Source organism: Phyllobates terribilis, unplaced genomic scaffold (assembly GCF_046119375.1).
Source record: "Phyllobates terribilis strain yellow unplaced genomic scaffold, ASM4611937v1 Scaffold_2__4_contigs__length_985480577, whole genome shotgun sequence".
NCBI classification, from domain to species: domain Eukaryota; kingdom Metazoa; phylum Chordata; class Amphibia; order Anura; family Dendrobatidae; genus Phyllobates; species Phyllobates terribilis.
This window is the reverse complement of record NW_027362762.1, coordinates 368,952,574-368,978,578: the sequence shown is the minus strand read 5'-3', so window position 1 is coordinate 368,978,578 and position 26,005 is coordinate 368,952,574. Positions and strand designations below refer to the sequence as shown.

Genomic DNA, 26,005 nt, shown 5'->3' with positions numbered 1-26,005 from the left:
CTCTAAGACATTGAAACTGCATTACTGCAATAGAAACATAGGAAAGCGCTACAAAATGTGCACATGAAATATTTCAAAATTATTTTCTGTAATATTAATATGAAAAATTAGAGTAAAGGAAAGCACTTAGCGCATAGATTGGCCAATATATGTGTGCCCAACAGCCAGCGTCAATAACCAGGCCCTGTTTGTCTAACCAATGCATGCCCAAAACCACTGCCACAGACAAATTGTGAAGAAGACACATTAAATGGACTCCAAATGTAAAGTATAGACAAACATAGAAACCTTCATAGTGATAAACTTCACAATACCCTAGGTGACAGTTATATTATCGATAGCAGTACCACTCATAGGAAAACACAATTTTAGCAAAGGTAATCCAAAATCTTTTGCCACTTTGGCATCAGTTACATTTGTGTCAGAATAACAATTAAAAAAAACCTTAACCCACAGAGAATGTTAAGATAAAGCAAGCTATCAAGAAGCAATAAACTAGCAGAATTGTTTGACAATACTTGTGCGACTAGTTGGGAATCCCTGAACCCACATAGTCACTTGAGTTTTTTGGATATTGGTATGGCAGCCATGTATCTGATGTCCTTTCTCTCCACATTAACAACAGAGATCCAACTTTTGTTGCTTAAACTCTTATTGTTATTGGACTAAATCATCCTAATTTGCATGGGCTCCTCAGTAAATTCAGTTGGTATACAAGTCTTAGGTGGAGAAGCAATCTGTGCCAATGAGCACATTAAATGATCATAGCCATGAGGGTACTCTGATACTTAGCTTGGAAACACAAAAAAATTCTGATTCCAAGAACTTTATAAAATATTGGTGTTTAACATGGTTTAATATGAATCATTAATAACCAGTTAGGTACACTGCAGCTAGGAAAATGGAACCAGAGAGATAACATCAGCATTTTATTTGCAAATACATTGACTTATTCTGGAATGACTGGAAATAAGTTTAAAAGAGGAAAGGTAAAGAAAAACAATAAACTGCACTTATTCTTAAATTCTGTCTATTTAATGTAGCCAGCAGCTTATCAGCACTCAGACACACTGCTGTGAATCCATAGAAGCAGCAGAAACACTTTAGGGTTTTTATTCTTCTCTAAGGTGTATTATATCAGCTATAAAGATTGAATATACACTAAAATTACATGTAAGTCCAAACCATACAAAGCCATTGTTTTATGTTACATTTCGTTAAAAAGCTTCTCTTGAAGCTCACAATAAGGCTGCATTACTGAATACTTTTCCAATTAAGAGACGTTTTAATAAAGTCATCGTGAAGTCCGTCAATGACAGTGCATTAACTGCAGAACTAAACATTATTTTATATTAAAACAGTTTTTCCTAATAGGCTTCTTTGTACAAAGCATAGAATTCTTAAACACTGTAAAATGATAATAGCTGTACTTTTCTGTGCTCTCGTAGAGGTATTTAATAGTGAAGTAATGGCTTTATACAGTATGTGTTTATTGGGTCTATAATGGTAATGATTCCGTGTTATCATGTTATACTAAAAGTAAAATAGTTGTCAAAAACTTATTTAAATAATTGAAGAACCTTATTTAACCTTACTTAATAATCATAATGTTCCAGCTCCTGGTGTCCAAAGAGACAGTTATTAATGGCGTATCCACGGGTTATGTCACCAATATCAGATTCAACCAATAGGACAGCTGCCTTGCATGAGTATAAATAAAAATGTGCACTTAATGCAGCTTTGGCCTATGATGTATAGGTACGTCATAAATCGCCTCCCCTTGTTTGATGCGGGTTCCGGCGATAAGCTTGCATCTTTTTTATTTCATCAGCTGATATGTGTCCATAACAGTCGTGGGTGGAGTCGCGATCCACCCGCGGCTGTTAACATGTTAAATGCCGCTGTCAAATTCCAGAATTTGACTGCGGCATTTAACATGACCGTGCTGGAAGCGCATCACTAGCTCCGCCCATTGGCTCCCCTGTCACATGATCGCGTGGCGCCGATTCGTTACCATGACAACCCGGGGTCTGCAGGAGACCCCTATGGTTGTCATTGCTGATCTACTATGAGCGACGTCTCGTGGCCAGCCCTCATAACAGATGAGCATTTTTGAGCTGAAGCCTGCTATGTGCAGCACAAGAGATCAGATGATCACAGCTTCTAGTCTCCCATGGAGACTAATGAAGCCAGTAAAAAATGTAAAAAAAAGTTTTTAGAAATATTAAAAAATATAAAAGTTCAAATCACCCCCCTTTTTCCCTAATTCAAAATAAAACAATTAAAAAAAAAAATGCTCATGTTTGATATCGCCACATTCAGAAACGCTTAATCAATCAACATATAAAAAGAACTAATCTGATTGGTAAACTATGTAACAAGAAAAAAAAATCAAAATGCCAGAATTACGTTTTTTTGGTCGCCGCTACATTGCAATAAAATGCAATAACGGGCAATCAAAAAATCATATGTACCCGAAAATGGTATCATTGAAAGCTTGGCGTGCAAAAAATAAGCCCTCACCCTGACCCAGATCACGAAAAATGCAGTCGCTAGGTGTCTCAGAAAATGGCGACTTTTTTGTTTTACAAACTTTGGATTCTTTTTTCACCATTTAAATAAAAAAAGAACCTATACATGTTTGGTACTGCGAACTCTTAATGACCTAGGGAATCATAATGGCTGGTCACTTTTAGCATTTAGTGAACATGGTAAAGAAAAAAAAACAATTATAGAATTGCACTTTTTTTGCAATTTCATAGCACTTGGAATTTTTTCCCATTTTCCAGTAGACTATATGGTAAAATCAATCATACTGCAAAAAAAAGCCATTACATGGCCCTATTGATGGAAAAATTAAAAATCTATGGCCCTGGGAAGAAGGGGAGCAAAAAATGAAAATGCAAAAACAGAAAAAAACAATGTGGTAAATAGACTATTATTTGTGTCATGTTTGGTTTGCTTATTCAGGTGTGTAGAATTTGGCAGAATTTAAGTTTTATTACTTGTGTATGGACAAATGGGACAATGTGTCTAATAAAAGACAAATTCTGAGTAATAATGGGCAAAACTAGACTTAGTGGACTCTTTGGGTGACCACAGACTTGGTTTGTGCTAAACTGAAGAGTGGAGAAATTTGGCCATACTGGTTTTTACTCTTTAATCCCAGTAAAGGGATTATTTAGGCAAAGCCTCAGATTACTCTTTGCAACTGATGAAATAGTAGAATTTGAGACCCAAGGCAAGATCTTTAAAATGTAATCACACTGGCCAAGATCAGGACAGAGTTCTGTTAGTAGGAAAGGCTAGCTGAATGTCAATGCAGATGACAGACAAGAATCAAGCTCAGGATAATTTGGAAACTGAAAGAAAACACTGAAGGACTATTTTTCATAGACAGTAGCTACAGAACCCTAATGCTCAGGCAAAGAGCCTTGGAAGAGGATTTCTTAAGAATACTGGGATTGTTTCTATTTAGTTAACGAAAATGGACTATGGTGTATGCATATCCTTTAAGAGACCTTAAGTCAACATACGCACTAGGGACCACACAAAATATTTCGAGGAGAAGAGCATTTCAGAAACAGCATAACCGCAGCCAGAGAGCAGAAGAAGAGTGGGTAGATGGAGGTTTCTAGAGACCAGCTAGAAACCACAGAGCACGGCAGTGAGGCAACATAACATATGACAATAATACGCTCCACTGAGCACAGTTTTCATTTTTGTGATCAATGGGGTCTTAGCAGCTGTGGGACCAATAGCAAGAATTGTACAATTTATTACATATTCTAGCAAAAATATCAATAATCACAATCGCTACAGAAACTCAACCTTACCCTAACATACTTCTAAATGTTTTCCCTGTCCTCCAATAATTTCAAACTTTCTAAAAACTAAGAAAGGAATTACCATGTAAAATAATATACACAAAATAATAACCACAAAAATAAAAAGAGAGCCCACTAATTTTTCGGTGTAATGTAAATCCCAATGGTCAAAGTATTTGTATAGTATATCTAAGCTCAATTCTGAGCAATGACAATATTCTGCCATGGAGATATTTTCATCACAAAATAGTCCACTCAGCAAATATACACATATTCTGTTTATCCACTTGCATTTTGTGATTCAGATGATCATAGTTTCCCAGTTTATTGTGCTCAGTAAAATATTTAGTCATAACATATTTATGCTGCTGATATAAATAGGAATGGTTAAAAATGCATCAGGGAAATCAATACTAAATGACAAGATTGCTCTATATTTCTTTCCTCACAGTGGAGAAACTGGCCAACTATTCATTAATCAAACCATGTACACATGGCACAGGGGAGGTGTGTGAGCCAATGTACATTTAGATAGTGAGATGGCATCTTTCTGCTAAATCAAATCATTGTTTTCGCTCATTTGCATTTGCATGAGAAGTTTCATGTAATTTGTAACAATGTTTAAATATAAAGAAAGTACTTCAACGATATGTACCAGCAACTTTTTGTTATACATGCGTGTAGAAGTAAATTCTATAACCTTCTTTAGCTTTGGAATTGTAACATTTCCCTTATGAACAACATTGCACTGAGTAGGGGGAGATCTAATACATTATTGGAGATCCAACTTTATTTTTTTAAATTAAATAATTACATGAAAAAGCAATTTTAGTCATAGTTAATGGAGCAGTAAGCTATTGTTATCTTCTACATTCTGTCTTACATGTTCTAATAGTAAAGTTATTATACATAAAATAACAAGAGAAGTTATTGAGAAAGTGTATTCTTTGCATTATAATGCATATGCAAATCAAAGAATAAAATATATACACATATTAAAAAAACTAGACGATGCCTAGGAGCTCCTATATTCTTCTATGCTACCATGCAAGATACATAAAGATATCATACAATTGTAGTATTCTGACAAAGAATGCTTAAATTACAGAAAAAAAAGTCCACCGTCACGGGAAGTTTTGGTAGTACTTTTTTACTTCCTGCAAAGAAATGAACAGAAAACTAAATGTCAAATAAAGCACACAACACCTTTCCATCTATCTTAAAGAGGAACTTGCATTGTATTTTTTTTATTTAATCTCTGTACCTCCTCCGCTTGCTCCTGTTTTGCTGATTCTAGAACAGTTTTTCTTTTTCTTCTGTACCCGTCTGTTCAAAAGTTATGGCCGCTAGTAATAGAAAAGCAAAAATTCCCATCAACTAAGTGGGCGTCTAACACAGAACTTCTGTCATATAGGAGAAAAAGCAAATGCCCACAGAGAAGTCCTTTGGTATACCCCTGGTAGTTAAAGGGAAAATTTTCATCTTTATTACCAGGCGGTATAATTTTGGAAAGAAAAAGAAAAATTCTTCCAGAATCAGTGAAGCAGCAGTCAATTAGAGGAGGTATTCGGATTAAATTAAACATTTCAGTGCTCTTGTCCTCTTTAAGAGTTAATCATGGAATCTTGACAATAAAGGGCTGGTTTCACCTAAATAACCAGCATGCAGTATATAGAATATTTTTATTTTTTTTATATTTTAGTGCCTCTGTCCTTTTTATGTTATATATATTGTATTAATATACAGAAAGAATATATAATTTTCGGAAAGAAGATAGAAGGAAACATTTTTTGGCTGTTGTCCAATGTGTTAACAGTATAATTAGTTGCAAGCAGCTGTGTCATCTTGTGAATATTGTCCCATGCTGACAGAATAATTTTGGTTATTAATGGTAAAATATTTGCCTGTAAAGTAAGACCACACATTCTCTTTTTAGAGAAAGTGCGAAACTTAAAAGTGTCAGTGAACACATTGATGCTCTGTTCTTTAACGCTCAGCTATAGATGTGGGCTAGCAGAAGAGAAAATCTGAACACTGAAAATCTTGACACTGTCTTCTTGAATTGTGGTCTAACCTAAGGCCATTATCATGGAAAAAAAATGCTCCTCCGTGTTCACAAAGCACAGGTTTGGCCTCTAACAAAGCAAGTTCACGGTTTGATTTGAGAGGGTCTGAAAGTCTCAAGACACATTGTCAGCTTTGCAGGAAAGTAACGCTCTTATACATGTGTTATACTGTTGAATTTCCATTTTTTTGTGTAAAAAAAAGTAATTTTTAATATATAAACTGTTTTATCCTACAGACTAGGGTTTTAATCACAGCTGAATTAAAAAAAACGAATCACTATTCAATCTGTTATCAATGACTAGATGTCATTCAAGATAATCTAGATTGTTAATCTGCACCAGGAAAATCTAGATAGAATGTGCAGAGTACAAAGCGGATTGAGTAAAGCTCTAGTAAGTAAGGCACAAGTCTTTATATATCCCATTATCCTTATTTTTATCCTGCAAATGTTTCATAATGATAAGGGAGTATCAGTAGCTTGCATCTGTTATAATGCTACAATACCAGTTTTTTTTTTGTAATGCAGTATAAAATAAGATAGCATTTTGAAAGTAGAATATAATAACTATAACATGCCCTCTTTCTGAAGCAGGAAGAAGCTTATCTGAGCCCAAGTATCAATTTAATAAGCGTTTCATATGATTAGAATACCCTACTCCATGAAGTTACACCGCTGTGTTCAGGGACAGCGATTCCCTGTAAGGGTATGTGTACATGACATATTTTAGACGCGACATATCAGCATCATTTTTTAAGCAGAAAATACATCTTTTCTGGTGTCCTTTTGAACATTTTTTGCAGCATTTTTTTTAAATTCCATATATTACAAAGTGGCAGTTTTTTAGGGACTACATGACTTCAAAAAATGAAGCAGTTAATAGAAGTTACAAAAAATGGAACATATGCACAGCAATTTGTTTTTAGATTACAGTGCTTATGTTAATTCTTTTTGATGTTTTTTACCGCTTTTTTAGTTGGTTTCCAGGCACAATCCTCCTGAAAAAGATGTCATATGCACATACCATAAGGGGTAGAAATGCTGGGCCCGATGCATAAAAGCTTTCACATCAGAATTCTAGCAAAAGCTTTAAAAAGTCACAAAATGTAGACACAACTTGGAGTTTTTCACAGCTCCTATAGAGAACTGCACAGAGTAAGCTCTGTAAGGTCTGTACTTCACTTCCCCCAGGTTGATCCACTCTCTCATTGATACACATCCTATTCTTTGTTATTTTAAGTTTTTTTGCGTTTTCACTTTCATTGGCGTTTTGTCTATTGTTTTGAGACATCTATTTATGTGCTTACTCTGTGCTGTCCTCTATAGGATTTTTTCCATAAACTTGTTGCCATGTTTTGGCAAGCATATACACAGTTTGAGTTATATGGACATATACCTAATCACATGATTTTACCTGTATGTCTCTTTTCTTTATAATTCTAGACTTTTTTGCATTAACTTTATGCAGTTTGCCCCTGGTGAAGTGGGGTTTTTTGTTCCGCATTCCTATTTTTATACCGTTTTATTGTGATTGTACTAATAAAGATTATAATAGTGATTTGGGCATTCTGCTTCCATTGGTTACTGGATTTCTTTGCTATATGAATTCAGAAACTCTGTGAATTACATTATTGAGCCTAAATAATTCTATAGCAGTTGTATTATGCTCTGCACAACTGAGAACTGACCCAGACTATGACTGTAAGCGGGAGGCCAAGGTGATAGTTGACTTAAAATGAATGCGTATTATATTAATTGTAATTCTGCCTTGGATGGTAATGAGATGGCAGAGGGGATGACAAGCTGGATGGTAGCACTCTGCTGCGATCCAGCATGTCATCTCAATGCCATCCCAGCATGGGAGAATTCTCCTGCTCAAGCGGTGAGCTCAGGAGAGTTCTCCCATGCTGTCAGTGACGTGCATGAAGTGAGCTGAGTTCATTGGACATGAACTCGGCTCATCTGGATGCCATCACAGCCAGACACTGAGGAGCTTCACTGAGGAGTTTCTCAGTGTCTGTGGCATGGCAAGCTGGATGGCAGCGTTCTGCTGCGCTCCAGCCTGTCATGTCAATGTAGCAGGGCTGAAGCTGTCCTGGGAACCATGGAAAGGTAAGAATGAAGCTGGTTTATTATTTTATTTTTATTGCAGGAGATCGTTGGCTTCAGCTGGAATGGGCAATACGGTAAGTAGGGTTTAATTTAGAACATTAAAGGAATGTGTCTTTATTTCAATTAAAGGACTTTATTCTGGGTGTTTGTGTTTTTTTAACTTTGACTATGGGGTTAGTAATGGGGGTGTCTTATAGACGCCTCTTCATTACTAACCTGGACTTGATGTCAGCCGGCATTATAAGCTGACATCAACCCCAACCCTATTACCCCACTGCCATCGCTACAGGGCAGTGGGAAGAGCTAAGCAAAGTGCCCTAATTGGCACATCCTATGGATGCGCCATTTCTGGGGGCGGCTGATGGCTGCTGTTTCTAGCCTGGGAGGGGGCCAATATTCATGGCACCCTTCCTGGGCTATTAATATCAGCCCCCAGCTGTCTGCCTAGCCTTTGCTAGATATTAAAATAGGGAGGACCCCACGTCATTTTTTGGTGGGGTCCCCCATTTTAATAGCTAGTAAAGGCTAGGTATTCTGCTGGGGGCTGATATTAGTAGCCTGGGAAGCTCCGTGGGTATTACCCCCTTCCCAGGCTTCAAACATCTGCCCCAGCCGTCTGCTTAACCTCCGCTAGAGACTAAAATTACGGGGAACCCCACGCCAATTTTTTTTTTAATAAATCCTTTATTTTAACACTCAATGACAAGTACAGTAACCAACACTGTCACTGTACTTATTATATATGTGACTGACATGTTTCTATCTAATCTATGTGTGATGCTCTATTCTTTCTGTTCTAAATTGTCGGGTACCGATGATGAATTGATGGCCGGCTTTTTAAAAGAGACGGGTGCTTGAAAACACTATTATTTTTTTTAATAAATCCTTTATTTTAACACTAAATGACAAGTACAGTAACCAACACTGTCACTGTACTTATTATATATGTGACTGACATGTTTCTATCTATCAAATCTATGTGTGATGCTCTATTATTTCTGTTCTAAATTGTCGGGTACCGGTGTACGCCGCTGCTGAATTGCCGGCCAGCTTTTTTAAACAGAAGGGTGCATGAAAATCGGAGGGCACTAGTGTGTTCCAAGTGCCCTGCTATGTTTTTCATGCACCCTCTTATATACCCTGCCTGCCTGTCTGCCTATATATTCTGCCTGCCTGACGTTTAATTGAGCACTGTTCCCAACAATTTGGGCAATTTTTGACCTTTTGCAGACCGCCGGGGGGGACCGCCAGAAAAATGCTCGAGTTTCCCATAGACTTACTTTGGGCTCGTTGCTCGGGTCGAGCACTCGAGTATTCCAATGTGCTCAACCCGAGTTTCGAGCACCCGAGCATTTTAGTACTCGCTCATCACTACTAATGACCACTTGTAACTGTACATACTATTATTTACATATAGATAGATAGATACAGATAGATAGATAGATAGATAGATAGATAGATAGATAGATGACATTGTGCCAGTCCAGCTAAGTTAATTGAAAGATCCCAGATGGTAGTACATTCGTGAACTTCCCATTCCATTGACCAGAGACTATTGACCTATGGATGGGAGTGCCGCTAATCGGTCCGCACATCTTTAATACATATACTATAAATAACTGGTTTAAAGATCACTGCAAACACAAGTTTATATGCCGAGTATTTAGCACAGAGATTACAGAAGGATCCCAGCTGTTTCAAACTTTCCTTAGCTCATGATTTACAGTTGTTATAAAAAGTGTTACATTTGTATGTGAAAATTATGCCATAATATTTTTCTCACTGGAGCTATAAAGAGACTTGACTATAGTTTCTTCTACAAAAACAGAAATATGAAGCTCAAAGGGATATTTAATCACAATGCGCTGTCACAGAATTAAAAATCCATTTTGTATGAAGCCTCATAGGAGCCAAGGAAATCTGTTTGTTTGTAAAAATCAATTTAAAACTTTTAACACACAAACAAAAGGACGTAGAGGCAGATGTTTTTCAGCTTTCAATTAGCCACAATCATGTTCCTGAGAGGAAAAGAGGAATTGTATTGTGCTACATGTCCAATTGCATTGCTTAAGTACATAATTACCATCACCAGCTAGAAAGGCCTGTTTATAGTAAATGGACAGTGCTTCAGCTCCTGGTAAAACAATCTTTTTTTCTAATTACCATTATTTTTAATGTGAGTCAATGTGATTCATTCTGCATTCATTCACCTGTTTAAACATTCAAATCATTACAGAATAATTACCCACACATTTAGGTTTATACAACATAGGTATAGTTAGAGTAATATGATAACATGCAGAATATGTATGAGCAGAAATACAAAGTTGTCACGTGTGAGATGTGGAGAACTATATATCCAGGAATTCCACTTACAAAAGGCAAAAAATACATTACATAGTAGCAGGCCAGAAACAACATTAAGGCTAAGTTCAGATATATGTTTACTGCATTAATATACACTATGCTTTTTGTGCAGAAAATCTGTAATACAGGACCAGCTAATTAGATGAGAATTCAACAAATCTCCATGTTGGTGAAAATTTCTGTAAGGAAATTGACCTGTGATGCAGATAATAAAATTCTTTCGTTGTGCAGAATCAAACAGATTTCGCCTCATCTAATGGAAAAAAATGAAACCTGAAGCAAATCTACATAAAAATCTGCAGTGAAATCCTCATATAACAAGCATGAATTACATGCTTCATGCACTTGATGCCAATTTAGAAATTTCCTCCTTTCCTTACTTTCTTGCTCTACATTTCTACAAATTCTCTTTGACTTCATGTCATACAGTTATTTTAGAGCTGTGATTTTGCAGTAAAAAAAACCCCAGCCAAATCATTTGTGGGTCGAATTCGCATGCAACTTGCATTAAAGCCTATGGTTAGTGAGTTGCGTGCGACTTGTGACCAAAGACGGAAAATCCAACACATTAGCGGCTTTGTGTCAAAGTCATGGTCGGTCATAGGTTGCATAGGAAATCGATTTTACTTATTATTTAATTTTATTTTACTTGCTTATACAGCGGCATTAATTTCACAGCACTTCACAGATATCATCATCACTGTCCCCATTGGGGCTCACAATCTAGATTCCCTCTTAGTATGAAACCGGAGAACCCGGAGGAAACCCAGGCAAGCACAGGGAGAACATACAAACTCCTTGCAGATGTTGCCTTGGTGGGATTTGATCCCAGGACCCCAGCGCTACAAAACAACAGTGCTAACTACTAAGAAAACATGTTGCATATTAGATCTCATTAGATGTAATGTCACAGTGAAACATCGCAATCTTAATATCTCATAACATAAGTCGCCATAAAGTCTTAGTCCTAATTTCTGCTTATTATTGAATTAACAAGTCACATCATTCTCTAGGTACAGTGCTGCCGACATTGCTGGGAAGCAACGCTGAAGGAGGTGAGTATGGACTGTTTTTATTTTATATGAGATCCTGAATTGATAAAATTGGGGTTATTCAGTGTGCAACCCCTTTAATTCTTAATTATGCAGTTTGAGCACATATTCACATTTTCTGTGATGAATTGAAATATATTGTTTTGTTTATGCCATTTTTAAACCATTAATGTTGGTAATTTATGCATTGCATTTGTAATTTTTCTGTAATTATATTTCTTATTTTCTATACATTTTCACTTTTCAATAAAAAAAAAAAATTGAACCATAAACTACTGTAGATCTGTCAGGTAACTTATAGTAAGGGCACCATATAAAAGATTAAAGAGATGGTGATATATTTTAATAGTACTTGCTGCAGTATGTTCTTATAGGAATATCTGCCCTCTCAAACTGACCCACAACTACTAATTGAATATTTCCTATATAACCGTTCATGCAGAAAAAAACAGTCAATCAGCTCACTTGGCATGGAATTTCTAATCTTTAGAAAAAAAAATACTGCAGCCCATACAATTATAATATGTATATCCTAGAGCTGGCATGACCAACACAATTCTTTACTATTTTCGTAAAACCAGTATAGATAATATCAGATCTATGTTCTCACATTTAAGATATCTATTTATTAAATTAGTGATGCTGAAATGAGAGCCAAATCTGTTTTTTTGGGGGAAAAATAGGAATATATGGAAGACAAATACGGTGGCAAAAAAAAGTCTTAGAGGAAGCAACAAAACTTTCTGCAAATTACAGTAATTTGTTTACAAAATGGATAAAAATGTGTCAGTGAGCAGTAGAAAGAGACATTAAGAAAGACAAAAGCAAAAGATCATATAAAATCTAATGATTTCTTGGACTGCAATTATCTTTGATTTATAACAATCATGAAAATTATTGCCATTTTGCAACCATTAACAGCTTTGACACATAAGTGAATACATATCATAAAGATGTGTGATCTATTCTCACATCTCAATAGCATAGAGAAGTAATTACATGTTTCAGCCAAATGAGAAATGACATAATCAATTACCTGTAAAGTGTCAATATTGTGCCATTACTAACAATGATCTTAAATTGCTAAGATATTGATAACATTTTAAAAGCAGACAGTTTTGTTTCTAAGCGTACATGAGAAGTGGTGCAGATGTAATGAGCAGTCATTTTAGAATGATTGTCTCTGGGACTTGGCGTGTAATAACAATATATTGATATGCAGATCTAGTACCATTAATGCATTGTGATTATATATGAAGCACTCAGAAATCTCCCTAGACCTCATCATTTTATGCCAGAATCATATAAAATAGGCACATTATTATTGTTGTTATTATTATTATTATTATTTGGCATTATCATATTTTGTAACATAAATAATTAAAATAATAAGCTGCACAATTATGGTGTAAACTCTCTAGGAAAATGAGCCAAGTTCATATATGTTTCCAATCTCTAGGATTATGAATATGTAATTTTGCAGTTAAACTTGACAGAAAAGCGCTGCAATGTTTAATAAGCCAATATATGAAACACATTTTTATATAAATTGATATCTGTTCCAGGTGATTACTTCCATTTTCATTAAACCAGCTCCAAACTGGTTTTCATTGAATCATCCAGAGGAAATGACTTGATTAGCCGTCTTCCATCAATAGAGAACACAAGTACATCCATTTTTTATTTCATTGTAATCTTTGTTATTACACACACAATACATATTAATATGGTTTGATAAGGAACTGATCCTTGTCTTCTGTGGGACCTTTGGGGACATTTATTACTGGTCAGATGAGTTCAAGAAAGAGATTGTAAGGGTTTGGACATGATGAAAAATGTTTGTGTCCTTATCCAAATGAGGCTATCTTCTTTTTAGAATACTAACGTCACGGGTATACTGTGTGTTGGGGGATCTTCAGTGTGTTTTGTTCTGCATTGTCCTCTCTCTAATGGGCATTTCACGTGGGGTGATAAATGCCTGAGTTATCATGCAACAGGGACCATTTTAGCCCTATCTCAACAGCCATTTCTATTGATTTCAAAGTTAATTACATTAATCCTTATTTAAAAGGGTTGTCTGGGAATAGAAAACAATTAACTAAATTAAATGTTATTATAAATTTCCTAAATAACATTAATTAGCAAATCACTTTTGCATTGTCTAGGGAGGTAACAACTATAGAATTAAAATGTCCACTGTCTTTTTACACTGACAGAAACCTGTCCTAAAATATTAATAGGACAGGTGCCTGTGAGCATGTGCAGTAAGAAGCTCCGCCCCCTGTCTTCAAGTATAAGAGGATCTGCTCCCATTGGATATTCCGATCCAATATCCAAAACAGGACATATCAGGAGTGCAGAGGTAAGAAAACAATGCTCACACTGCTGTCCATCCTGTCTTTTTGATCAAATACTGGAAATACCAGGGGTGCTGAGATATGAAGAGACTGCTCATATTGTGGTCCACCTGGTATTTCTGATCTAATAGTGAAAATGCCAGGGATACCGATGTAAGGAGAGACTGCTCACATTGCTGTCTACCATGTCTTTATGATCTAATAATAAAGATACCAGGGGTGCTAAGATAAAAAGTCCACTCACATTGCTGTATACCCTGTCTTTCTGATCTACTACTGGAGATACCTTAGGTGCTGAGGTAAGAAGAGGCTGCTCACACTGCTGTACACCCTGTCTTTCTGATCTAATACTAAAGATACCAGGGGTGAGAAAATAAAGAGGCCACTCAAACTGCTGTACACCCTGTCTTTCTGATCTACTATTTGAGATAACAGGAGTGTTGAGTTAAGAAGAGGCTGCTCACACTGCTGTCCATTCTGTCTTTCTGATTTAATACCAGAAACACCAAGGGTGCTGAGGTAAGAAGTGGTTACTTCCACTACTGCCTACTGTGTCTTTCTAAATTAATGCAGGAGATACCAGGTATGCTGAGATAAAACGAGGCTGCCCAAATTTCTGACTACTCTGTCTTTCTTAACGATGAATGACTGCTGTGAGCTGGAGATAATCTTTACCACATACTGTCAGGCTATCTTCAGCAGTAGAGCTACTTACTTTACATGATCACATTTGTCCTATTACCATTCCAGGAGACGTTTCTGTTAGTTTAACAAAATGAAGATTTTAATTTTATACTGATTACATCCTTAAAAAATCTGATTGTGATTTGCTAATCAAAGGTATTTTGGAATTTATTTATAATTACATTTCTTTTAATTATGTTGTTTCTATTCCTGGATAAACCATTTAGTGGACATCAATAGACTTTAATTCAACTAAGCCACTCAGTAATATTCTGCTACCAATCCAATGTGGTACCAATCCAATTTTACCTATCAACCTATTTTAATACACTGTATATGCATTATCAGTCATCAGATACTCCCCTTGATGCCAAGCCACACATTTGCAGTTGCCTTTTGAAATATGTGTATATTGAAAACAGTATTAAATAATAATATAAAATGTATTTAGAATACTATTAATTATAATACTTACTTTTTATTGGGAAAAAAAACATTGTATTGGATTAGCACAATCCAACAGGTTTATAAATGCACAGGCTGCAGCACATAGCATATTTTAGGGAATACCATCTTCTTGACAACATTGTGTTCCCTACTTGAGAGAATAGATATTCTAGTTATACTGCGCTTGACATTCTTTAGAAAATACCACTCAGGGTAACATTTACAATACTTATTTATTCCTTTATTCAATTGAGGCATTCAATTGTATTATGACGTTAAGTGATTCACTGTAGGGAAGCAGAGGTAAAAACATAAGCGTGGTAATTAGTAACTGCTTCTTCTAAATGAGAAGAAAATAAACAAGCCTTCAAAGACCACTTCTGAACTTTGAGAGTGATGGGGAGAGCACAGTAGTTAGTGGAGCACTGTGGCTTAGCCGAGCATAGCATTAAAGTCACAGTTAGGCAGTTTGGTTGGAAGTATCTCGTATTCCGTAAATCTTTCTGATTTTATTACTCCAAGTGCACTAAGAACATTTTAAACACTTTAGCATGAATATTAAAGACCGTTTTTGAATTGACTAAACCACTGCCATCTGCACAGATTACGCAATGTGAAATACAAATACATCTGTTTCAATAGTTCAAGGTTTGCTATATGTAATTTTTACTAACATTACATAAACCAACTGTGTGCGATTAGATGTTCAAATATTATGTTCCATTTGTGTACGCCGCGTGATGCTGCCAAAAGGAGTGATTTTTAAGTGAATTTCTGTACCATGAGAAGGGCTATGTGACATATAGATCATTCATTTATATGGTTTGTTCCTAATCCAGTGAGCGCAATTATAATGCTCTTATCATTTTCAAATCTAATTTCCTTTGCAAGAGGTTCTGCCAAGACATGACTTTCCTAGCAGGTTGTTTAGTCTAGTGCGCGATATGCTCTCAGCGTAATTAATACATTGCATAGTCATTGCCCCCTAGAGTTTTAGCATGTTCACTTCTCTAATGCAATAAGCTCGTGACTTCCAGAATGTCAGAGAGCATCCTACTTTCCATTAGTGCCTGCCATTGTTTTCATTTACAAAATGACTTTCATCTAATCAAATTAACTGGCAGACAATGTAAAATGTGTTTCAAAAGGTAGCAAAGTTGGCTTCACATGCAGACTCAGCCTGTCTCTGCGATGTCATATTTTCTTGCAGTTTTTACACAGTTTATTGACTTTACAATTACTCCAGATCACAATGAAGAGCATTTCAGGTTTGAACATCTCAAAAAATAAATCATGAAAACAATTTATTGTGTACAATAAGCAGGAATAAAACTAGAATTGTTCTAGTCGTATAAATCCGTTTTAGTCAATATTTATCGGCTTAGTAATTTAATATAGCCTCCTCTGCTATAGGGAGCAAAAATATAGCAGCTCCATTTCTATGATACAAATATAAAGTTGGAGATGTATTTGAGTTGTTATGAGGGTTAGCGGAAATAGAAAAAAATACAATAGAAACAACTGCACCAGTTTGGGGGAAAAAAATCAAAAATACCATTTGAAAGCAATGGGGAGAATTTATCAAAAGTCTTGAGTCAGTATTTTGGTGAAAACAAAACCCCAGTGTGGTGCACACCATACTTGGTCTAAAATGTGCAACTTTTCTGTCTTCTCACTTCCTACTTTGGATCTTGGCGAGGAAAATAGTTGGGGTTAAGTAGGAAAGCCGAGGTCACCACATTTCCAGTTAATCATTTTTAAAGATAAAAAATAATGAAATTTGTCCAATCTCATTCAAACTAGCTGAATTCCAAAGGAAGTGAGCTACTAAAGGTTCAGATTATTTTCAAAGTTATATAGATATCTAGGTAAAAACATAATATATGTTTAATTTGGAATCTTTGGTCATCCAAAAAAAAGATGTGTCCTTTAAATATCATTAAAAAACAAATGTAATACTTAAGCTGATTGCATTATTATAGCCAGTAAATGTAAATTAAAAGTGTGAGTCAAGGGCTGGAAATGATCAACCATTTATGCCCCTTCTATTGGTCCTTTCAGAGGGTCAAGGGGAAAAAATACATGTCAAGTCCTTATTTTTAGTAGTCTTGCCAGAAGACACTTTTCTCAGTCTCCATTGTACTTTGTTGACTACAAAATGACCATGCATGTTTGACAATACATTTATTACTAGATGTGCTTCAGATTTGAGAGTCCTCAGAGGTTGATACCTTTTAATGGCTAACTGAAAAGGTGGTAGCAAATTACAAGCATTCGAGACTACTCAGGCCTCTTCATCAGGCATAGAATAACACAAAATCTTAAGAATCAAATATTTACACACAACAGGGCACAAGAATAATGCAATACATGAGACAAGCGACATGAAGCAGTACTAGGAGTCTGGGAGGGGAGAGAAAGAGTTATGGCCGTAAACATTGGAGCAGTTCATAGATAAGGAGTGTGAAAGTTTTATTGTCCTGTGATTGAGGTCTGGTCCAGGGTTCTGATGCCCCCACAGGTCTGAGGAGCACATTCCTTAGCTGATGTAGAATGACATAAATCCATGAGACACATTCATTCCTGTACTGAGTGTGTCATGAGTTTGTATTCCCAAATTTTTCTGTCTCTCTGAGATTTTAAGTTACCTTTTAATACCAGTAACTTCATGTCCATGATGCTGCGAACAGGAATCCAAAAATGTTTGGCCACAGGTAGATCTATTATTTTTTCTTTTATTGTGTTGAAATGAGAATTCATCCTTTTTCAAAATTTTTTACCTGTCTCCCCAAAATACAGACCCCCAGCTGGACATTTGGTACATCTAAGTAAGTAGACTACATTAGATGTGATGCAGCTGAAAATACCTGGGATCTTGCAGTCCTGGTGATGCTCCATCAACACTTTAATCAATTTCATCCCACCATCAACCTAACACTCACCTATTCCTATACGGAAATTAACTTTTTGGACACCATCATTAAGCTACAAAACAATGGAATAGAGACACCCCTGTACCAGAAACCGATTAACTGTCCAACATACCTTAAATGGAACAGTTTCCATTTCAAAACACATAAAAAACTCTATTGTCTACAGCCAAGCTATCAGATACAATTGGATATGTTCCTATCTTATGGATAGAGACAAACACCTTGGTGGCCTCAGAAATACCTTTTTGAATCAGGGCTACCATCCAAGAACAATCGAAAACCAAATTGCAAGCACCACCAGAATATCAAGGAATCATCCCTACATTGCAAAACTAAAAAAGAAAGCAGATGGGTGCCTCTAGTAGACACCTACAATCCAAATCTGGAGGTGTTAAGGGGAGCTGCATGGAAACTACAACCCTTACTACAAAAAGATGCCCGATTACAATGCATATTTCCAGCCCCCCCACTTCTGTGTTTTAGGTAGACCCCAAATCTAAGAAGCATCATTGTCAGAAGCTCCCCGTCCTCTCCAACAGCTATAGGAACCTTTCCCTTAAACAAGAAAAAGTGTAAAACCTGTCCATTTATAATAACCATGGACAAGATAAAGATCCCCAGCTCGAATTAGGACTACAAGATCCCAGGTACTTTCAGATACATCACATCTAATGTGGTGTACTTAATTATATGTACCAAATGTCCAGCTGGGGATCTGTCTGTTGGGGAGACAGGGCAAAAACGTAGAACAAAGATGAATTGTCATCACCACACAATAAAAGAAAAAAGAATAGATTTACCTGTGACAAAACATTTTTGTATCCCTGATCACAGCATCATGGACATGAAGTTACTGGTATTAAAAAGTAACTTCAAACCTTAGAGAGACAGAAAAATTTCAGAATACAAACTCAGTGCAGCAATGAATGTGTCACATGGATTTATGTCATTCTACATTAACTAAGGAATGTGCTCCTCAGACAGATGAGGGCATCAGAACACTGGACCAGACCTCAGTCATAAGATAATAAAACTTTCACAATCCTTGTCTATGAACTATTCTTTTCAGTTAACCATTAAAAGGTCTCAACCACTGAGGACTCTCAAATCTTAATATTTTTCTATCTACTGGCTAACACGATACAAAAATATATCTTTTTCTTGTAGAATCGTTTCAGGTATTTCATATCCCAATATGCAGTTTATACAGTAGACACTCCAAATACCTGGAAATTGAAATTCTAAAATATTCTTTAAACTATGGTGTTCTATTAGTAAAAGGTGAAGTAGTCACTTGGGAACACATATTCTATCACTCAATCATAGACATAAATAACAGGAAAGGAGGAAATTACTGCAATATTCATCCATGCAAAAAGCGTGCTCTAGCGTCCTCCTGCCCCTCGGTGTCATCTGTACCTGTTTTTTTGTAACAATCAGATACTGGATGCAGCCGAGGACTGGATGAACTAGTGTGAATGAAGCATTAAGAAGTGGAAATACTGGAACAGTGCCATCTGAGAGAAGTCAGCCATCTTGTATCACAGCAAAGAAGAACACAGTGCTGCCCATTCTTCCACGTATTACCTGCTGTCTGCTAAAGCATTACAAATGGATGTGATTGTTGGACATATATATGTAGCTTGCATACATTAAAAAGTCTAGCTACATTTCTTGTTTGCTTCAGTGGTAGAGAACTAATTTTTTAATTGTCATTTGTTCTTAAAATGATTATTCCAATATAGAAAGTCATCAACTATTTGTTGGATAGATAGTAATTTGCTGATTACTAAAGTTCCACTGTTACATCCCATATGAATCCAAAAATAGAGCTTTAAAGTGCCCCATTTGACCAAGCATGAGCAGCAATACTCCATTCATTGACTATTGGACCACTGGAGATAATTGAATACAGTGTTCAACTTTCTCTGGTAGCCCCATAGAAAACAAATAAAGCGATGGTGCGCACATGTGGTCATTGTTCCAATGAAATGGGGAACTCCAGAGCCCATGTTGTAGAGATTTGTGGGGGTTCCAATGGTGGAATACCTAGCAGTCAGCAAGTTGTAACCTATTCCGAGTTTAGGTCATAACTTATTAAGTTTGGACAACCCTTTAAAATGAGTAGCTGATTTAAGATATGATATTGCTATTGCATACATGTAACGTTCCACACTTACAAGTAGAGTTGTATGTGTAATTGCTTGCTGTTATGCTATGCAATAGCATTTTCAACTCAGCAGCATATTATCCCCAAAATAGTGGTATAAAATATAAATATGGTGTCATAGCTTTAATTTTTCTGAAAAATGCAACTTTTGAAATTACCGTAACTCCCATATCTTTGCATTCTTGACAGCCAATTGATATACTGATTATAAATGGTTAAATATCTAATAATAATGAACTAACCTGCCCAAAAAATTCATATGCTGCTTAAAAACCACCTCTTGGTACGTCCATAGCATAAATCAGTTTACTATTGATTAACAAGTGCTGAAGGTTTAGATGCAAATATTCAAATATATTTAAACAAACAACATGACTTATTAAAATAATGCAATCGACAAAAGAGGATTATGCTTATCTGAACTTCATAAAGCTGTCTTGAAATGAAAATTTCTTGCCTGGATCACAAGGTCATATGCATACTTGTGAAAGCATTTTCTGAGATTTCCTTTAATTTTAATATAGTCCTCAATACTGTGAGATCAAATAACAACAATCTGTTCAGCTAATAAAAGGCTGTAAAGTCAGGTTCTATCTAATGCTTAACCCAATAGAGTATTGTAATCATGCACATTCCATCATATAAGCTTTTCAGAAACTAGAAGTTGTGTCTAAAATAACCAGAAATCAAGACAAAAAAACCCCATACAACAGAAGCTTGCTAGAATCAGAAGTATTTCCGTAAGACAAACACACCGCAAAGGAAAATAGAAAAGCAAGCATTATTTGTTGTAGAAATATAGTTGTTCCCAATTCCTTGGATCAAACTCAAATCTCTGCTAGTAAGATGCTCATATTTTAAAATTATAGCCAACATCAAAGGAATATAGTGAAAAAGACTGCTGAAGACTGCTGTATTCTCAGTACTAACCCTGCCATGTTAGGATGGCCGAAAATGCCATACATGTAATATATTTAGAAATGCGCAAAATCCAAATGGCTTAAAACAATCAATCAAAAATCTGTAAGTACATTTTTTTTGTAATATCATAAAAAAACAAAGCTCTTAACTGAGCTGATGACATAAAGTAATATGCCAATGAATCTATTTACTTCTTCCGGTATTAGCCAAGATTGTGGGGTGAATTAGATTAGACAAAAAGCATAAGCTTATAAAAAATACCTTTAAGGAGACCTGTCAATTTTGATTCTAGTGGAACGGCTGCAAAAGTCTTAGTACAACAACAAAAACTATACCTGTTTTGTGAAATTAATCTGAAAATGTATTGTGTGTGGGCCAATGAATTGAAAGACACTCGATGATCCCCGAATGCAGATTTTGGGCAATTTTGCATGTGGCTCTAAAGCTTGATTTCTTCACCTTTGCACATTGGATTACAACCAAACAGGTTTTAATATTTTTACTGTGCTGGGACTTATACAGTCATTATGGTAGTTTTATTAGTAAAATTGTAATGACCAGTGATGGACATCAGGGGATCAGGGGCCCAAAAAGTAAGGGGGCCTACTTCCACATCAAAAGCAGGAGGAAATGTAAATTATGATAAGCTATTGGACTGCAAAGGGCCCCTATATTGTTCTTGCACAGGGCTCCCTTATGCCTGTGTCCGGTAGTGATCCTGATGGGTTATGTTTAATATGCAACCTTCATATAAGATAGTAAACTATCTAAAACGAACCGTAAACAATATACAACTATTATTTATAACCTATAAAATGCTAACACATAGACAACTTCGGAAGTATTAGGAAGTATGTATTTGTGAAGTACCGCACTCTATAGAAATACCTCCACAATGTAGGCATGGAAAACACATAAGGAATAAAGCAAAAAAAGCCTCTATACTAGGTGGCAATAATGACAATTAATAAGGGGCTCTATTTAATTGCTCCAAGGTCCCTCTTTACTATGTATAATATCTATGAAGAACTTAGCACTCAGATGACGTAGAACAAAGATGATCTATTTGCAATCCACAGTGAACATATATGATGTTTTGGTCTTAGTTTAGTTTTTATACGGATTGCCATAGAAGTATATAGGACTAAATGCTGAAACTATACAGGATACTGCGCCACTATAGAGTGGGAATACCACTAAAGGTATGGTGCCTATAGGAATTATTATTATTATTTATATAGCGCCATTGATTCCATGGTGCTGTACATGAGAAGGGTTTACATACAAAATATAGATATATCTTACCGTAAACAAACTAACAATGATAGACTGGTACAGAGGGACGAGGACCCTGCCCTTGCACGCTTACATTCTACAGGAACGGGGAAGGAGACAGTAGGTTGGGGGGTTTCAGTCGCTCCGTTGTTGTTGAGGTGGCAGCAAGCAAGGCCATGGCAGGCTGTAAGCTTGCTTGAAGAGATGGGTTTTCAGGTTCCGTCTGAAGGATCCAAATGTGGAGGCTAATCGGACGTGTTGTGGCACAGAATTCCATAGGACGGGGGATATTCGGGAGAAATCTTGGAGGCGATTGGGTGAGGAACGAATAAGTGTGGAGGAGAGAAGGAGGTCTTGGGAGGACCAGAGATTACGTGAGGGAATATATCGGGAGATTAGTTCAGAGATGTACGGAGGAGAGAGGTTATGGATTGCTTTGTAGGTCAGTGTTAGTAGTGTGAACTGGATACGCTGGGCAATTGGGAGCCAGTGAAGGAAGGAATATTAACGCTATGCACTAGCAAACAATTGAAAAGTAATATTAAACAATATGAAAAAAAACAAGAATTCTAAATGCTTAGAATACTGGATGTTTCCATCAAACATATTTAGTGATAAACTGCAAGACTGATGTTTACAAAGCACATCTGAATTTTTTATATTGACAATGGAAAAAATGCTGCCGCAATAAAGCCATGGTGAGAAACTTTTTAGACATCTTTTACATCAGACTACTCAATTTTTTTTTAATATGTTGTTGAATAATAAATCAATTTTTGCACTTAATGATTTATTAATATATCTTTATACCAACAAGAGCTTGATTTTTATGATAAATGATTTCAAATTCACAGCATAGACAGATTTATAATATAACATGTTGGGTACCTGCAGTCAAAAAACAGAGGAGCTTAGCAACCTATAAAATACTGGTAATTAGTAAATAAAATACATAATTACACAGCAGGGGCATAACTATAGAGGGAGCAGAGGGTGCAGACACACCTGGGTCCTTTGACGCATATTAAAAGACCAATAAATTAAAAGATGCATGATAGTGAAGAGCTTGCATATTTTGCATTTGAGACAAGGGGCAAAGTTACGCTACTGGTTCACATTAAAGCCCAAATTCATCAAGATGGGCATTGTTACGCTGGTCTTGATGAGGGGGTATGCTTGAGTCAGAGGCGCTTTAATCATTAAAAAGCGCACACCTCATAATGAATTAGATATGCCTGAAAAGTTGTGGGCATCTCTATGTCTTACTCCAGTCTGTGAAAGGGGTAAGATTTCTGACATAATAAACACCACTGCTCATCATGAATTGGACAATCTGTTGCATCACGCCCCCGTTGTGCCCCGGTCCTGCTCCTATTCCATTCATTTTGGTGGAGCTAGGTGAAACTGGTATAGAACTTTGAACTTATAAATTATTTAGATTTGTGACAAACATGGAAATGGACATTGCGATTTTTACTGAAGCGATCATGCTTTTAGACATCATAAACCTAGACTAGACAGTCTTAAAATACTCCAAATTTTTTACGGTGACTCATGCCATTTAATAACTGTGGTGACTTTTTAGTCATTTCTGTCCAGCTTTACACCACCTATTAGTTGTCTGAAATATTACTGCAATTTAAGCTCATGGTATAAAATCTTAAGGTGAACCCTCTTTGGCACAAATCCACACACCCTTTATGCTAATCCGTGTCCTCTCTTGAAAAGGCACAAAAACTATTGAAAACACTGAGTAAATATGGTACATTTAGCTTAGGAAATCTTTTCCTGCATTTTTAAAACCAACCTCTACATAACACAAAATCATTATATAGTTTAGAAAAATAACGTATCCATATGGTATGAAATATGTTGATACTCCTATTACTAGGTACTTGGTTTTCAAAACAGTCAAATGTAAATGTTAAAATTTCATCTTAGATCAAGATTAACAAGCAAAAAAAAGTACTTCAACCTGATTCTCCAAACACTAAATGATTTTATCTTCTATAGTGTGAACAGGCAGAATACATAGACAGCAAAACTTGCATCTCTTTCATATTAGGATTGCTTTAAATGCTTCCCACCTTATGGATGTCAACACATTTATTAATGTGCCTATTATTCTATGACAGTTGAGTCTAATGCACATAGTTTTGTTACTCATACCAGAAAAGTGAAAAGTGAGAACGTAAACACGTATTAACCTTGCTACCTATGAAAAACACCTGCTTGGCATTTTTCATAATTACTCTTCAATATTCCCATGCCAATTAATAGGCAATGCATACAAATCAAACAGCATTAATTCTCTTTGTCATTTCATGACTGTGCATAGTTTAGACATAGAATTTCAACAAGCTCATATAATAGCATTGATAAAGACATCTACGTTGTTCAATGTACACTGAACAAAAAATTAATTCAATATATAGCAATAACTCTTTTTTGTAATTCCTACCTTTACCCTCTGCTGGTGCTGTTTAGCCTTTTCCAAATCTCGTATTTCACCTTGATGATCAGCAAGAACTATCTCAGCTTCGCTTAACCAGTGATTGAAAATATTCATGTCCTCCTGTAGTTTCATCCACTTCCTCAAGGATATATCAAATTTTCTGAGAAGAACAATGATCAATGTTTAAATCAAACTGTAACTGCAATTTATTGTTAATTTCAAAAACTGAATATATTAAAATCTAAAATTGATATCTGCAAAAACTAGAAGCAAAAATTTAAAGTGCAATTTAAAGCCATATCCCACTTGTAAACCACTGCAATGACAGTAACAAATCCCCTAATGATGTGCCTGTGCCCCTCTTGTGGTGTCATCTTTCTGCTTTTTTTGACACCTACTGCTGTCAATGAATATATATGAGTTACTACAATAAATATACTTGCAAATTGCACAGTGGGCTGCATAGAAACTAGGAATATACAAACTGCTATAATAAAAAGAAATGTGTTCCCTAAAATAATTTATGAATAAAGATACATAGATAAACAATTGATGAAATGAATCAATCAAATATTAAAATCATGGTTTTCATTTTCAAGTCTACATGAAATGGTGGTGGTTGAAATCTCATGGACTATTATTAGCAATAGACAATGTTTTAGAGCAGGTTTAAAGGGTTATTCTCATTATAAAAGAATGGTTACAATTATAAAGTGCTTGTAAAAACAATATATTTTATATTAGACTTAATAATAAAAATTATTATTTCATTTTTCTGCTTTTGACATGTTCACTAGGTCACCAGTTTCAGACCAGTGCTTACAATATCTAGTGGAAAGAATTTGTAAGTACTGTGCTATTTGCCTAAAACTTGAGCCACCACTAAAAGGTTTTGTAAGCCTCAAATAGAGCTTGCAAGCATTGTCCTGAAAGTGACCGAATCACTGGATGCCGTTCGATTCTATTCTACTGTGCTCCTCCAAAACTGCAGAGGCAAAACTGCTCTGACTTGCCGCATTGGAGTGTGCACAGTTTGATGCCATTGGTCTCAACTGTCAAATAAACAGGAGTTAACCTTCTCCTCCCGAGAAGCAGGAAGCTGGGAGCCTGAAGAGTAGACAGCATCCTAAGAAGAAGTTGAGACAACACTTTTAATGAACACATTATATGTACTCACCAGTATTTGGCAATTAAAGCATATAATCAATAACCTCTTGTATAGCTAAGAAAAGTCAAGAAGGGCTGTCAAAGTCAAGCAAGCAAAGACTCAGCTGAGATCTGGTAGAGAATACTAATGGACATTCAGGATGAATATAAGTGAATACAGCAAATAACTAATG

General features: G+C 35.9%; 1 protein-coding gene across 11 annotated transcripts in view; it reads right to left on the bottom strand.

Annotated features, from left to right (window-relative positions):
- The window catches only part of DMD (dystrophin), a 3,940,859-nt gene that overhangs the window by 1,775,030 nt on the left and 2,139,824 nt on the right, over positions 1-26,005 (bottom strand). For all 11 annotated transcript variants that reach the window (XM_073664716.1, XM_073664719.1, XM_073664714.1 and 8 more), the window contains one exon: positions 24,672-24,825. In XM_073664716.1, coding sequence (XP_073520817.1) covers positions 24,672-24,825 — 154 coding nt within the window. The remainder of the gene's footprint in view (positions 1-24,671; positions 24,826-26,005) is intronic.